Source organism: Salvelinus fontinalis, chromosome 24 (genome assembly GCF_029448725.1).
Source record: "Salvelinus fontinalis isolate EN_2023a chromosome 24, ASM2944872v1, whole genome shotgun sequence".
In the NCBI taxonomy this organism is placed as follows: Eukaryota; Metazoa; Chordata; class Actinopteri; order Salmoniformes; family Salmonidae; genus Salvelinus; species Salvelinus fontinalis.
Window position 1 is genome coordinate 1932312 of NC_074688.1, and position 12977 is coordinate 1945288.

Here is a 12977-nt window from a genome sequence, read left to right on the forward strand (position 1 = left end):
TATTGAGTTCTATCTGTCAAGTCGTTTTTAAACCAGTTACATGCAGTCTGTTCTAGGCCATTTAAGGAAAGCCTCTGAATTAGCGGTGAGGGATCAACAGTATCGAGGGCAGCACAGTTTAAACTAAAACCACATTTAAAACTAGGGAGGCAACAGAGATAGTGCTACGATCTGGTCTAAAAACCCAACTGATGTACATTTACAATACATTTCAAAGATAAGAAAGATCTTAGCTGAGAATTAATCAAAGATTCTAATATTTTAGCTGGGCAAGAAAGTTTAGAAATAGGCTGATAATTATTAGGTCACAGGGGTCAGCACCTTTTTGTGAAGGGGGAGTACATAGGCCGCCTTCCAAACCTTGCGTATAGTACCAGATATAATCGTCAGGTAAAAATCATTGGTTAATGATTCATCAATTGGGGGGCAGAGAGTTGCAGCAAAAATGGATCAAGCATATCAGCTTCAGTGGATTTTTTTTTTTTTACATAAATCTTAAGCAAGGCATCTAGCACATCACAGATAGTAAATTGTTGAAATGAAAACAAAGATTTACTAGAAGTTGACAGGTTAACCGTTGAACCATCTAGTAGAGGCTGGCAGAGGGTAGAGCAGTTGATTGACTGACCTAGCGTTAACTACACCACCGTTTCTCTCAAATAGAAAGCCTGCAGAGATAAGTTATGCTTTTAAAATCATCATTTTATCTATTTCTTCTCAGTTATGATGCCAGAGTCAGACAGAACTTGCTTAGTCAGGTAAGAAGAGGAATTTGTACTCTTCAGTGCATTTACTGTTTTCCAAAATTTAGAAGGATCACCTGCAGAGTCAGAGAGTGAGCTTAAAAATAAGCTTGATTTAGCATTGTTAATTGAGATGGTACATATTTTTCTAAATTGTCTGAAAGATTGCCAGTTCACTACAGTCAGTTTTCTTTGCTTTGGCCCAGGCCCGATTTCTCCTCTGAATGAGCACAGATAATTCCAAACAAAACCAAAGGTTCAATCTATCTTTGACTCTGAATTGTTTAAAAGGGGCATGTTTATCTTCCAGAGGAATAAATATGGAGGATACATTTTCTAGACCCAACTGCCAAGGTCAGGAATACAGTAGACAGTGGCTAAATCAGAGATCAGAGTAGAACTTGTAGAATCTTTTTAAAATGTGTCTTCTTAATTAAATGAGGATTAGTATGTTGCTGTTTTGTATCTAATACCATACTATGGGACAATGATCACTGAGATTATATGAAAATACTCCACTAGACAAATATTTATGGGGGTTATTAGTAGGAATTAAATCAATCAATGAAGAAGTTTTTTTATGTCACATTTAACCATGTGGGTTTTGAGATCAATTGAGTCAGATAAAAATCTATGCATATACCCTTAAATTGATCTGGGCCCGGGGATAGTAAATCCCGATTCAAATCCCCTAAAAAACCTGGGGGACAGAAAAGGGGTTAAACACTCTGAAATAGCATCCTCCATGGCAGCAGTGGCGGCGGTAAATCCCAGCAACAAATACATGTGTATTCAAGTTTATGGACACGTCTACAACCAGAATCTCAAATTTATTGGGTAACGTAACATAGTTAAGAACATACCATAAGCTCACTCCACAGCTAGCTTCAAATGTCCCCGATGGAGCTATCGAATTCGATAGCTCAAAGTTGTCACGGAGGGCGGTAACGTGTGTTTGCAAGCAGAGGATCACTGGTTCGAGGAAGCTATGCTGTTAGCAGCACACTGACGTCCATTTCTCTAACAGATGTGAGAAAGCTAGGGTGTTGTTTGCTAGCCCACGGTATCATGACGTCATTGTCCCTGAGACCTGAACTACGACAAAGGGTTGGTCATACCGGGAATTAACCAAGGCGTTACGTACAATAGGCATAAAAGTGGGGAAAAAGAAAACAAAAAAGTATTTTGTTTGTTCAACTAATACCTTGTGTCATATAAATGTGTTCTCTTGTTTTGTGCCTATGGAAGAAACAGTGGTGTGGTGCAGTGGCGTGTCCAGAACATTTTGAATGGGGTGGCCAAAGTGGGGCACTGACTCAGTTTAGAGGGGCCATAAAATGTTGAACCTTAATCGATGCATGGTGGATTCTTTTGCAATATAATTATAATGTTTCAACCCATTAAATGCTTCAGTTTAGGTTTGGTACATTCCCCTGTTCAAATACATTATAAATCAATTCTAAATCAAGTCTTCTTATAGTGTTTGCATTCAAGGTCAGGACTCAATATAAGGGTATTAGCACACAGCAGTAAATTCACTTGAGAGTGCTATTTAAAGTGATAATTATTCTTTTAATGGGACCTCTTATGTGTGCTCACAATTTTTATGGGCTTTATACTAAAAACCTGTAATTTAACTTTAAAAATGTATTACCTTTTTAATTAGTTATGAAGACAACCAGTCATGATGCCTTCATCTGATTGTCAAACAAATCACTTCAAAAAGTAGGTTAAGTAGATTACCTCCTCATGTTCATCTACTCCAAAATAAGTCCAGCATTCGAACAGTGCACTGTGCACCTGACATTTGAATGGAAAGGAACATCTACAGTTGAAGTCGGAAGTTTACATACACCTTAGCCAAATACATTTAAACTCAATTCCTGACATTTAATCCGAGTAAAAATTCCCTTTCTTAGGTCAGATAGGATCACCACTTTATTTTAAGAATGTGAAATGTCTGAATAATAGTAGAGATAATGATTTATTTGAGCTTTTATTTCTTTCATCACATTCCCAGTGGGTCAGAAGTTTACATCCACTCAATTAGTATTTGGTAGGATTGCCTTTAAATTGTTAAACTTGGGTCAAACGTTTAGGGTAGCCTTCCACAAGCTTCCCACAATAAGTTGGGTGAATTTTGGCCCATTCCTCCAGACAGAGCTGGTGTAACTGAGGCAAGTTTGTAGGCCTCCTTGCTCGCACACGCTTTTTCAGTTCTGCCCACAAATTTTATATGGGATTGTGGTCAGGGTTTTGTGATGGCCACTCCGATACCTTGACTTTGTTGTCCTTAAGCCATTTTGCCACAAATTTGGAAGTATGCTTGGGGTCATTGTCCATTTGGAAGACCCATTTGCGACCAAGCCTTTAACTTCCTGATTGATGTCTTGAGATGTTGCTTCAATATATCCACATAATTTCCCTCCTCATGATGCCATCTATGCAGCAAAGCACCCCCACAACATGATACTACCACCCCCGTGCTTCACGGTTTGGATGGTGTTCTTCAGCTTGCAAGCTTCCCCCTTTTTCCTCCAAACATAACAATGGTCATTATGGCCAAACAGTTCTATTTTTGTTTCATCAGAGCAGAGGACATTTCTCCAAAAAGCACGATCTTTATCCCCATGTGCAGTTGCAAACCGTAGTCTGGCTTTTTTGTGGCGGTTTTGGAGCAGTGGCTTCTTCCTTACTGAGCGGCCTTTCAGGTTATGTCGATATAGGACTCGTTTTACTGTGGATATAGATACTTTTGTACCTGTTTCCTCCAGCATCTTCACAAGGTCCTTTGCTGTTGTTCTGGGATTGATTTGCACTTTTCGCACCAAAGTACGTTCATCTCTAGGAGACAGAACGCGTCTCCTTCCTGAGCGGTATGATGGCTGTGTGGTCCCATGGTGTTTATACTTGCATACTATTGTTTGTACAGATGAACGTGGTACCTTGCATTTGGAAATTGGATGAATCAGATTTGTGGATGTCTACAAGTTTTTTTCTGAGGTCTCGGCTGATTTCTTTTGATTTTCCCATGATGTCAAACAAAGAGGCACTGAGTTTGAAGGTAGGCCTCGAAATACATCCACAGGTACACCTCCAATTGACTCAAATGATGTCAATTAGCCTATCAGAAGCTTCTACAGTCATGACATAATTTTCTGGATTTTTCCAAGCTGTTTAAAGGCACAGTCAACTTAGTGTATGTAAACTTCTGACCCACTGGAATTGCCATACAGTGAATTATAAGTGAAAAAATCTGTCTGCAAACAATTGTTGGAAAAATGACTTGCGTCATGCACAAAGTAGATGTCCTAACCGACTTGCCAAAACTATAGTTTGTTAAAAAGAAATTCGTGGAGTGGTTGAAAAACGAGTTTAATGACTCCAACCTAAGTGTATGTAAACTTCCGACTTCAACTGTATTACAAATACCATGATGATATTCAGCCTACAAAGTGGTGTGTATTAATGAATGCCAAGGGAAGCCAGGTTTCTCCAAAACTTAAGAATAAAAATACAAGTATAAAAAAAATCTTATTTGTGTCTCTCTGTGTTAAATAATTTTCCTTGAATTCGCAAGAGGCTGAATCTATTTCACCAGAGAAAGCTTCGAGCGAGGCAAACGGCACCCTTCTGTCTTAGTATGTGTAGCCCATGCATCTGACGACATCAGATACATGGGCTACACATACTAAGACGGAGGGGCACTGTTTCACTCGCTCTGATGCTTTCTCCGGTGAGATTGAGTCTTGCTGTCGGTGTGCATCTTGGTCAAAATGATCAATATATTCAGAGGCGACCTATCAGATCTAAGAATTTGTTGGTGGGACACTGGGGTGGTCAATCACCTTTTTTTACCACTACATCAATGGGAAGAAAACCCTGGCTCGGTGATATCAGCTTTGCATTGATCTGTCTCTGTCTCGTCTGCCTGTCTCTCTCTGCGTTTTTCAGTCTTATTCACCCCACTGTTTTTGATTGAATGTAAATAATTGTATTTGTGGTGTTTCAAACTGTAGTGTTGATTCTGTAATTTGTAGTTTATTACATTTTTGCTGATAATTTTATATTTGTTGTATTGTTGTTCTCAGGCCGCCATTGTAAATGAGACACTGGTGTCAATGGGTTTCCCTAAATAAGTAAAAGTTCAATCAAGAAAAAAAATACTGTAAATCTCACTTGGCTTTTTAATATAATTCTCAATGCTAATCTCTTGTTATAATCTCCCTTCCACCCCGTTAATCTCACTTTGTTGTAATCTTAATCTGGTTTATTTGCTCTCACCCTCTGTCTTGGTTTCTCTCCATTTTAATCTGTTTTATCTAAATAAAATGACTTTCATAGAGTTACACCACTGTTTCTTTAATCTCACTCTGCTTTTCACAATCTACATCTCACTTTCCCTTCTGTAGTCTCCTTAGCACCCCTTTTTCTGTGAAACGCCTGCTTTAACATAATCTCCCTTTGTCGAAATGAGTTTAGTAATATGTTTCTGTGCGAGCGTGTGTACGTACATGTCTGTGTGTTTATGTACATGTCTGTGAGCCTGTTTGTGTGTGTGTGTGCAGGTCCCGGAAGGTGTGACGGTGTTGATGAGTGCCTCCCGTAGTGCCTACTCCAAGCAGGACAGAGTGTTCCAGTTCTCCATGGAGTACCCCGTCCCAGCCTACCTGGTGGCACTGGTGGCAGGAGACCTGCAGCACGTCGACATCGGCCCCAGGTCAGTGGGAGTGACCTGACCTAGGTCCAGTACATGAATAATAAAGCAGCAGTATTTCCCATCCCTTCATTGATTTGAAAGGAAATGACTGGCATATATAGTGGACATTCCAAATAGCCAATGCCTCCACCAATCAATCCAAAGCTTTAAGATTTGTGAGAAGTAGTGAATGAGGAGTGGAGACTTCAGGAGAAAGCTACTGTATTAGAGATATTACTGTGATGCAACCTTTGTCATGAATGTGTCAAACTCCAGACCTTGAGGCCTGCAGTTACTATTGGTTGTCGTTCCTCCCTTACCTTTTAATTGATCAACGAAGTCATTGGTTAGCGAGGAAGTCCACACACCATTGTTTCCTAGGTCTAAATCGGACACCAATATAAAGGAAAGAACAACATCCAGCTGACACTGTGAAACTCCAGGACTTGAGTTTGACGCCCCTGTACTGGTGCTATGCTTCTGCATATTATCATGTGACAATGTCCAGACCTTCACATATTTGCCGTAGTGCTCTAATCAGCAGCATCACATGAGATTTTCACATGCAAGGGGCTGATTCCACGCCAGCGTGGACGGGAAATATTTTTGGTATCTCAGATTGTTCTGGTAATTCTCACATAAAAACTTAATTGGGAGGAAGGATGTTCAATATGCTTTTTACATCTGTATCACAAACCATTTTTTTAAAATCACGTTTTAAGTGGCATTTTAAACCTATACACGCCTCCTGTAAGACCCTATGATCTGTGAACCGTACATGATACAGACAACATCTTGGAGTCATTATACTGTAAGACCCTATGATCTGTGAACCGTACACGATACAGACAACATCTTGGAGTCGTTATACTGTAAGACCCTATGATCTGTGAACCGTACACGATACAGACAACATCTTGGGAGTCATTATACTCCTTATAGTGTGCTCTAAAATATGGAGTATGTCTAGATCCTGAAATGTTTCACAAATGTATTCAACTTTAAAAGAAAATAGGAACGTCTCAACTACCCGTTTTGATTTTGTTCATTTTTAGACATGTTGTTTAAAAACGGTAAATCACATCTCCAGAGTGGGCTGGCGTGGAATCACCCGACTAGCATGTCATTTTTATGATCTATCTATAGGGGAAATGTTTCACCTCACTAGGAACCAAATGGAAGCAAACGGTCCGAAACTGGGAGGGACCTACCTGAACTTGTCCAATAAGAAACGTTTTTGTTGCAAAGTATTTTGCTATGGTTTGCGCTAATGAATACTTCCCTGCCATCTCCCTCTGGCAGGAGCCGGGTGTGGGCAGAGCCGTGTATACTGACCTGTGCTGTGAGCAAGCTAGGGGGTAGTGTGGAGCGTTGGCTGAATGTGGCCGAGGACCTCTTCGGACCCTATGTGTGGGGAAGGTTAGAGCAATATATTTATTTTTGCCTCACACAAGAATCTCAACATCAAATATAGAACAATGCATGAGGGTACAGGTCAAGTTTATGTGACATACTTATGCATACACACACTTTAGATACTCTGTCACTTAGGCCTGGGTGAGTTGGAGTGTCTATATTTGTCCACGGCCTCTGTAGTATTTGGTTAGCTAGCCATACCAATTAATAATATAGAGTACAGACAGAACACACACAATCCCCAAAATACACTTAAGAGCCAAATTCACATGGCTAGACAGTCTTCAGATTTAAATTGTACAGTGTTCGCAGTTAAAGATACAAATTCTCCATATCTACAAGTTTACACGAATTGTTAACTTTACAGGGCTTTTAAGTCATGCTAGGGAGAGGGACAGATGGAACTGAAACCATACAAAACGTGCTATAAAAGAGAACAAACCAGAAAATTGGCCCACTCAGTCAATTGAGGAGGTACATTCCATGTCAACTCATACATTGAAAAAGTTCTGTTATGTCCTAATGAGAGTTGTACAATTCATGAATTGAATTTCAATGCACTTCCCGGTCTGTGTCCCAAATGGCACCGTATTCCCTATATAGTGCACTACTTTCACCCTATTCCTTGTATAGTGCACTTCGTTTGACATCAAAACTATTGCACTCTATAAGGAATAGTGTGTAATTTGGGAAGCACCCCTGAATCGACCACATGACAACCCTCGTATCATTCCGCCACCTTGGTCACACACAGGTACGACATAGTGTTCCTGCCTCCGTCGTTCCCCATCGTGGCCATGGAGAACCCCTGCCTCACCTTCATCATCTCCTCCATCCTGGAGAGCCGGGAGTTCCTGCTGATCGACGTCATCCACGAGATTGCCCATGGCTGGTTCGGCAACGCGGTCACCAACGCCACCTGGGAAGAGATGTGGCTGAGCGAGGGACTGGCCACCTACGCACAGAGACGCATCACTACCGAGGCCTACGGTGTGTATACATACGCACGCTCACACACACACCTAGGCACAAAGGCATATATATATTTTAGTTTTTTACCTTTTAAGTTAAGAACAAATTCTTATTTACAATGATGGCCTACCAGGGAACAGTGGGTCAACTGCCTTGTTCAGGCGCAGAACGACCTATGTTTACCTTATCATCTCGGGGATTCGATCCAGCAACCTTTCGGTTACTGGCCCAACGCTCTAACCACTAGGCTACCTGCCGCACCACATGGTGCATATGGTGTGTATATACAGCATACACACCTAAGTACAGAGGTGTATCACCACACACACATACACATACATACATACATACATACATACATACATACATACATACATACATACATACATGCCAACAGCTAATCCCTCGTCCCTGTGTTTCCCAAGGTGAGGCCTTCACCTGTCTGGAGACGGTGTTCCGTCTAGACGCCCTGCACAGACAGATGCGTCTCCTAGGAGACAACAACCCTGTCAGCAAGCTGCAGGTCAAATTTGAGCCAGGTACGGGTGAAAGATGGATAAACGCACAAATAGTCTGTGTAATTGTGCTTCACAAATAATATGTCATATTTTTTTTTTAATGAGGACGACTCTGTTTTCTTGTCTTTCATTCTCTCTCCCTCGTCTGTTTCTTTTCTTCCCTTAGGTATTAATCCCAGTAGTCTGATGAACTTGTTCACTTATGAGAAAGGCTTTTGCTTCGTCTCGTACCTCTCTCAACTCTGTGGCAATGTCAAGCGCTTCGACAGCTTCCTGAGGGTAAGCGCATGGACACATAGATACACACACACACACACACACACACACACACACACACACACACACACACACACACACACACACACACACCACATCATTTGAAAGTGTGTCATGTTCTCTCAGGCCTACATAGAGCAGTTTAAGTTCAGCAGTGTTGTGGCCCAGGACCTGCTCGATTTCTTCTTGGGCTTCTTCCCGGAGCTGAAGGAGAGCTGTGTGGCCCAGAGAGAGGGTGAGTCTGTCACTCACATTACCAGTTCATGGGAAAAGGACATTTACGTCCACCCAACTTGTTCAAGTGCTGGATAGCATTGTCAGATTATTCTCTGTTTTTGTGTGAACCCACAGAACTGAGAAGGTATATACTTGTTCCTCTCTCTTCTCCCTGTCAGGGTTGGAATTTGAGCGGTGGCTGAACGGTTGTGGCCCCCCTCTGTGCGAACCGGACCTCTCGGCCGGGGGGGTTCTGACCGGTCCCGTCCAGAGTCTGTGTGACCTGTGGGCCAGCGAACCCCCGGACCCTGAGGCCATCGCAAACTTTAACCTCTCCTCTTGGAGCACCTTCCAGACCGTTCTCTTCCTGGACAGACTGTTGGACCGCTCGCCCCTCTCACACGGTAGGTACCAGACCATGAGCCATATGTATCAAGCGTGTTACTGTAGGAGTGCTGATTTTAGGATATGCTTTTCCTTTCAGATAATAATAAGTAAGACATAGACAGGGGGGACCTGATCCTTGATTAGCACTCCTACGCTTTATTTATATGGGCCCTGGCTTCAAATACATGAAGTTCTGCATTTTCTGGGACTATTCCATTGGTTCCGTTGTACCAAGTAAAATGTTGCGTAAATCAAGCTACCCCAGAGAGTGATGGGATGCTTGTGTGTGTCAGAGGTTATGGGTCAGTTGTCACGCTGCTACTCGGCCCAGCTGGATGAGATGAACGCTGAGGTGCGGATCCGCTGGCTGCAGATTGTGGTGCGGAACAGCTTCTACCCGGACCTGCCCCGCATCCGCGGCTTCCTGCACAAACACGTGAGTGGTGACTGAACGACGGAGAGGGCCCGTCCCAAATAGCACCCTATTCCTAGTCGGTTCAATTATTTGAATTCCATTTCATTCTGGTTTTTTTCTGTGAGCTCAATGTGCAGTTTCTCTAGAGAGAAATCTGAACAAATTCCAAACTGAGCAATGTAGTAGGGAGTTTTAGTTTCCAACAGGCCAATATTCTACATACACTACATGACCAAAAGTATATGGACACCTGCTCGTCGAACATCTCATTTCAAAATTATGGGCCTCCTTTGCACTGATATTGTGCGATTAGTGCCTGGTTCGCAGTCGGCGTTCCAATTCACCCCAAAGGTGTTCAATGGAGTTGAGGTCAGGGCTCTCTGTAGGCCAGACAAGTTCTTCTACACCAATCTCGACAAAACGTTTCTGTATAGACCTCGCTTTGTGCACGGGGGCATTGTCATGCTGAAACAGGAAAGGAACTTCCCCAAACTGTTACCACAAAGTTGGAAGCAAATAATCTTCTATATCTCCTCCCCTGTCTGATATCTTAACTTTCTCTATGCCACAAAATCTAAAGGCAGAAATGTCGTGCTTCAGGTCATTGAAATGTACAGCGACTGGATAATCCCTGACGTTTCTCCTGATTGAACTTTTATGTTCACTGATTCTCTGTTTGAGAGGACGAGAGGTTTTACCGACATAGCAGAGCCCACATGGACATTTAATAATGTAAATAACATGGGTGGTGGAACACTTAATAATGTCATTTATTTGGAACCGTTTTCCTGTGTGAGGGTGGCAGAAATATTCACACTTCATCGTATTGTTGCACTGTGCGCATCCTCTGCATTTATAGCTACCATTTGGTAGAGGGCGTAAAAAAACTTGGCTGATTTTCTTTTGTGGCTGGCAGTTGGCATGAACCAATTTATCGTGTAAATTGCGACCTCTCCTACACACAATAAGTGGTGGATATTTAAATTCAGCCGGCAAAACTGGGTCAGATGATAAAATATGCCAGTATTTCTTGACCACAGTTCCCACTTTTCGCGAATTCAAAGTATATGTAGTTGTGAACATTACGGAGTGTTCTGTAGCTTTAGCGGGTCTTTTTTGTAGCAGTTCATCTCGTGTTTTTTCCAATGCCAAATTATGAGCTTCATCCACACATTGTGACGAATAGCCTCTTCTTAGAAACCTAATGTGCATCTCTGCTGCTTTTTCTAGATAATCATCTGTGGAGTGGCATATAACGGCGCAGTCTGAAAAACTGGCTTCTTGGAAGTCCTCTTTTTAATGGCTCAGGGTGGAAGCTGTCACCCTGTAATAGAGTATTTCTGTCCGTTTTCTTTTCTATACAGAGTTGTAAACAGGGTTCCATTTGATTTCTCAATCCACATATCGAGATAATGAACGCGTTGCGTGTCACGTTCAATAGTGAATTTGAGATTAGGGTCAATGTCTGAGTAGTGCCATAAAATCTGACAGTTCTTCTTCAGTTCCTTCCCATATACAAAAAATGTCGTCAATATATCGATACCACTTCAGGACTTTATTCAAAAATGGATTCTCGTTTTCATTATTAACAAAACGTTCTTCAAAAAGACCCATATAGAGGTTCGCATAGCTCGGAGCAAATGTAGAGCCCATCGATGTTCCATTCGTTTAGAGGTAGTATTCATCATCAAACCTAAAATAGTTGTATGTCAAAACATATTCAGCCAGCTCTAGAATGAAGTTTGTTGGTGGATATTCATTAGTATCTCTGTCTCCCAAATAGTGTGCTAGTGCTGCCAGCCCCCCCACATGGGGAATGCTGGTATATAGACTCTCGACATCTAATGTGACCAAAATACAGTCTTCTTTTAAACCCGTTATTGGTGAGATCTTGTTTATGAAGTCTACAGAGTCTTTTACATATGATGGCAATGATTGCACGTGAGATTTAATAAAATCGTCTACAAAGTTTGACAATGGCTCTAGCATTGGGACTATTCCTGCAACCACTGGTCTGCCTGGATAGTTGCCTTGTTGTGTTTTAGGTTTGTGTAATTTCGGTAAAATGTATAAGCATGGACGTATGGCACATTTGCAGCACAGATATTCATAGTCAGGTTTTGAGATAAGGTTGTTTAATAGGGCTTGCTCCAAATTAGAGCATATATCCCTTTGGAACACCTGTGTGGGATCAACACTCAGTTTTCTATAGAAACGTTCATTGCTGAGTTGTCTCTGAATTTCTTCTTTGTATTTTTCATAGTCTAAAACAACCACAGCACCCCCCTTGTCTGCAGGTTTTATAACCAAAGATGAATCTTTCATTAATTCATTGAGTGCCAGTTCTAGTGAGATTCTTCTGAATATGGTTTGTTTGTCTCGTATATACTGACATGGCTTCTTGTTCGACTAACCTACAATAGGTATTAATCGAGGAGTTGTTAACCATGGGACAGAATTTACTTTTGGGCTTCTAATGGGTACCAGTTCTTTGATGTGTTACTAGGCCCGAATCATTGTTTTGCGAAAACACATGTTTAAGTTTAATCTTGCGAAAGAATTTAAACAGATCTATTTTCGTATCGAATGGTTTATCTGTACATGTAGGTACAAACGAGAGGCCCTTAGATAAGACTGAGACTTGAGCGTCAGTAAGGTATTTTTTTGGGAGAGGTTAATTACCGCGTCCCGCTGTAGCTCCGTGTCCTCGGCCTGTGTTCCTGGTCTCCTCTTCGACTGCTTGCCTCTCCTGCATCGTTTCTTTTCTTTCATGGAGCCCTCTGTTGCTTCCGGGCTAAAAAAACGGACTGTGTGCCATGGTAGCTGGAGTCACTGTCTGTAGGGAATTCGCTCTCGGTGGATGCCTCTGTGTCCAAGTTTCCATGTCCTCCCGCTGCTGCATATCTGCGTCCCCCGATCAGTGGTGCGTCCCTCCGTCGGCGCCTCCGTGCTCCTGTCCTTGGGCCTTCCCATGCGTACACCTGGTTGAGCTGGTAATTCTCTGTGTCTCGCTGGTATTTCTTGATCTTTGTTGCTTGTAGAGAGTCTCTGTATTTCCCAATGGACTGCTTGATCGTGTCGTCTATGGCTGTAGAATTAGGGCCTAGAATCTCCTTCATTATAGCCTCATGTTCGCTAATCTTAACTTCAACTTCTTTCACTTCCTTTGACAAATGTTCAACGATTAATAGCATTAAATCTAATGAGCATTTGTTGAGTATTTCACCCCATTGCTGAACGAAAGTTTTTCCCTTATTGTAGGCTCCTTCTGTATTCTCAGTCCTCTTGGAATGCGCTTGTTGCGCCAATACTCGCTAAGAATGGTGCCATGCAGG

General features: G+C 42.0%; 1 protein-coding gene across 2 annotated transcripts in view; it reads left to right on the forward strand.

Annotated features, from left to right (window-relative positions):
- Positions 1-12977, forward strand: part of rnpepl1 (arginyl aminopeptidase like 1) — a 34984-nt gene that overhangs the window by 13297 nt on the left and 8710 nt on the right. Inside the window, exons 3-10 of one of the 2 annotated variants that reach the window (XM_055879351.1) lie at positions 5312-5463; positions 6745-6861; positions 7613-7848; positions 8256-8369; positions 8515-8627; positions 8751-8859; positions 9020-9244; positions 9521-9663. In XM_055879351.1, the coding sequence (XP_055735326.1) occupies positions 5312-5463; positions 6745-6861; positions 7613-7848; positions 8256-8369; positions 8515-8627; positions 8751-8859; positions 9020-9244; positions 9521-9663 (1209 nt within the window). The remainder of the gene's footprint in view (positions 1-5311; positions 5464-6744; positions 6862-7612; positions 7849-8255; positions 8370-8514; positions 8628-8750; positions 8860-9019; positions 9245-9520; positions 9664-12977) is intronic. The other variant, XM_055879352.1, reaches the window with a different exon arrangement.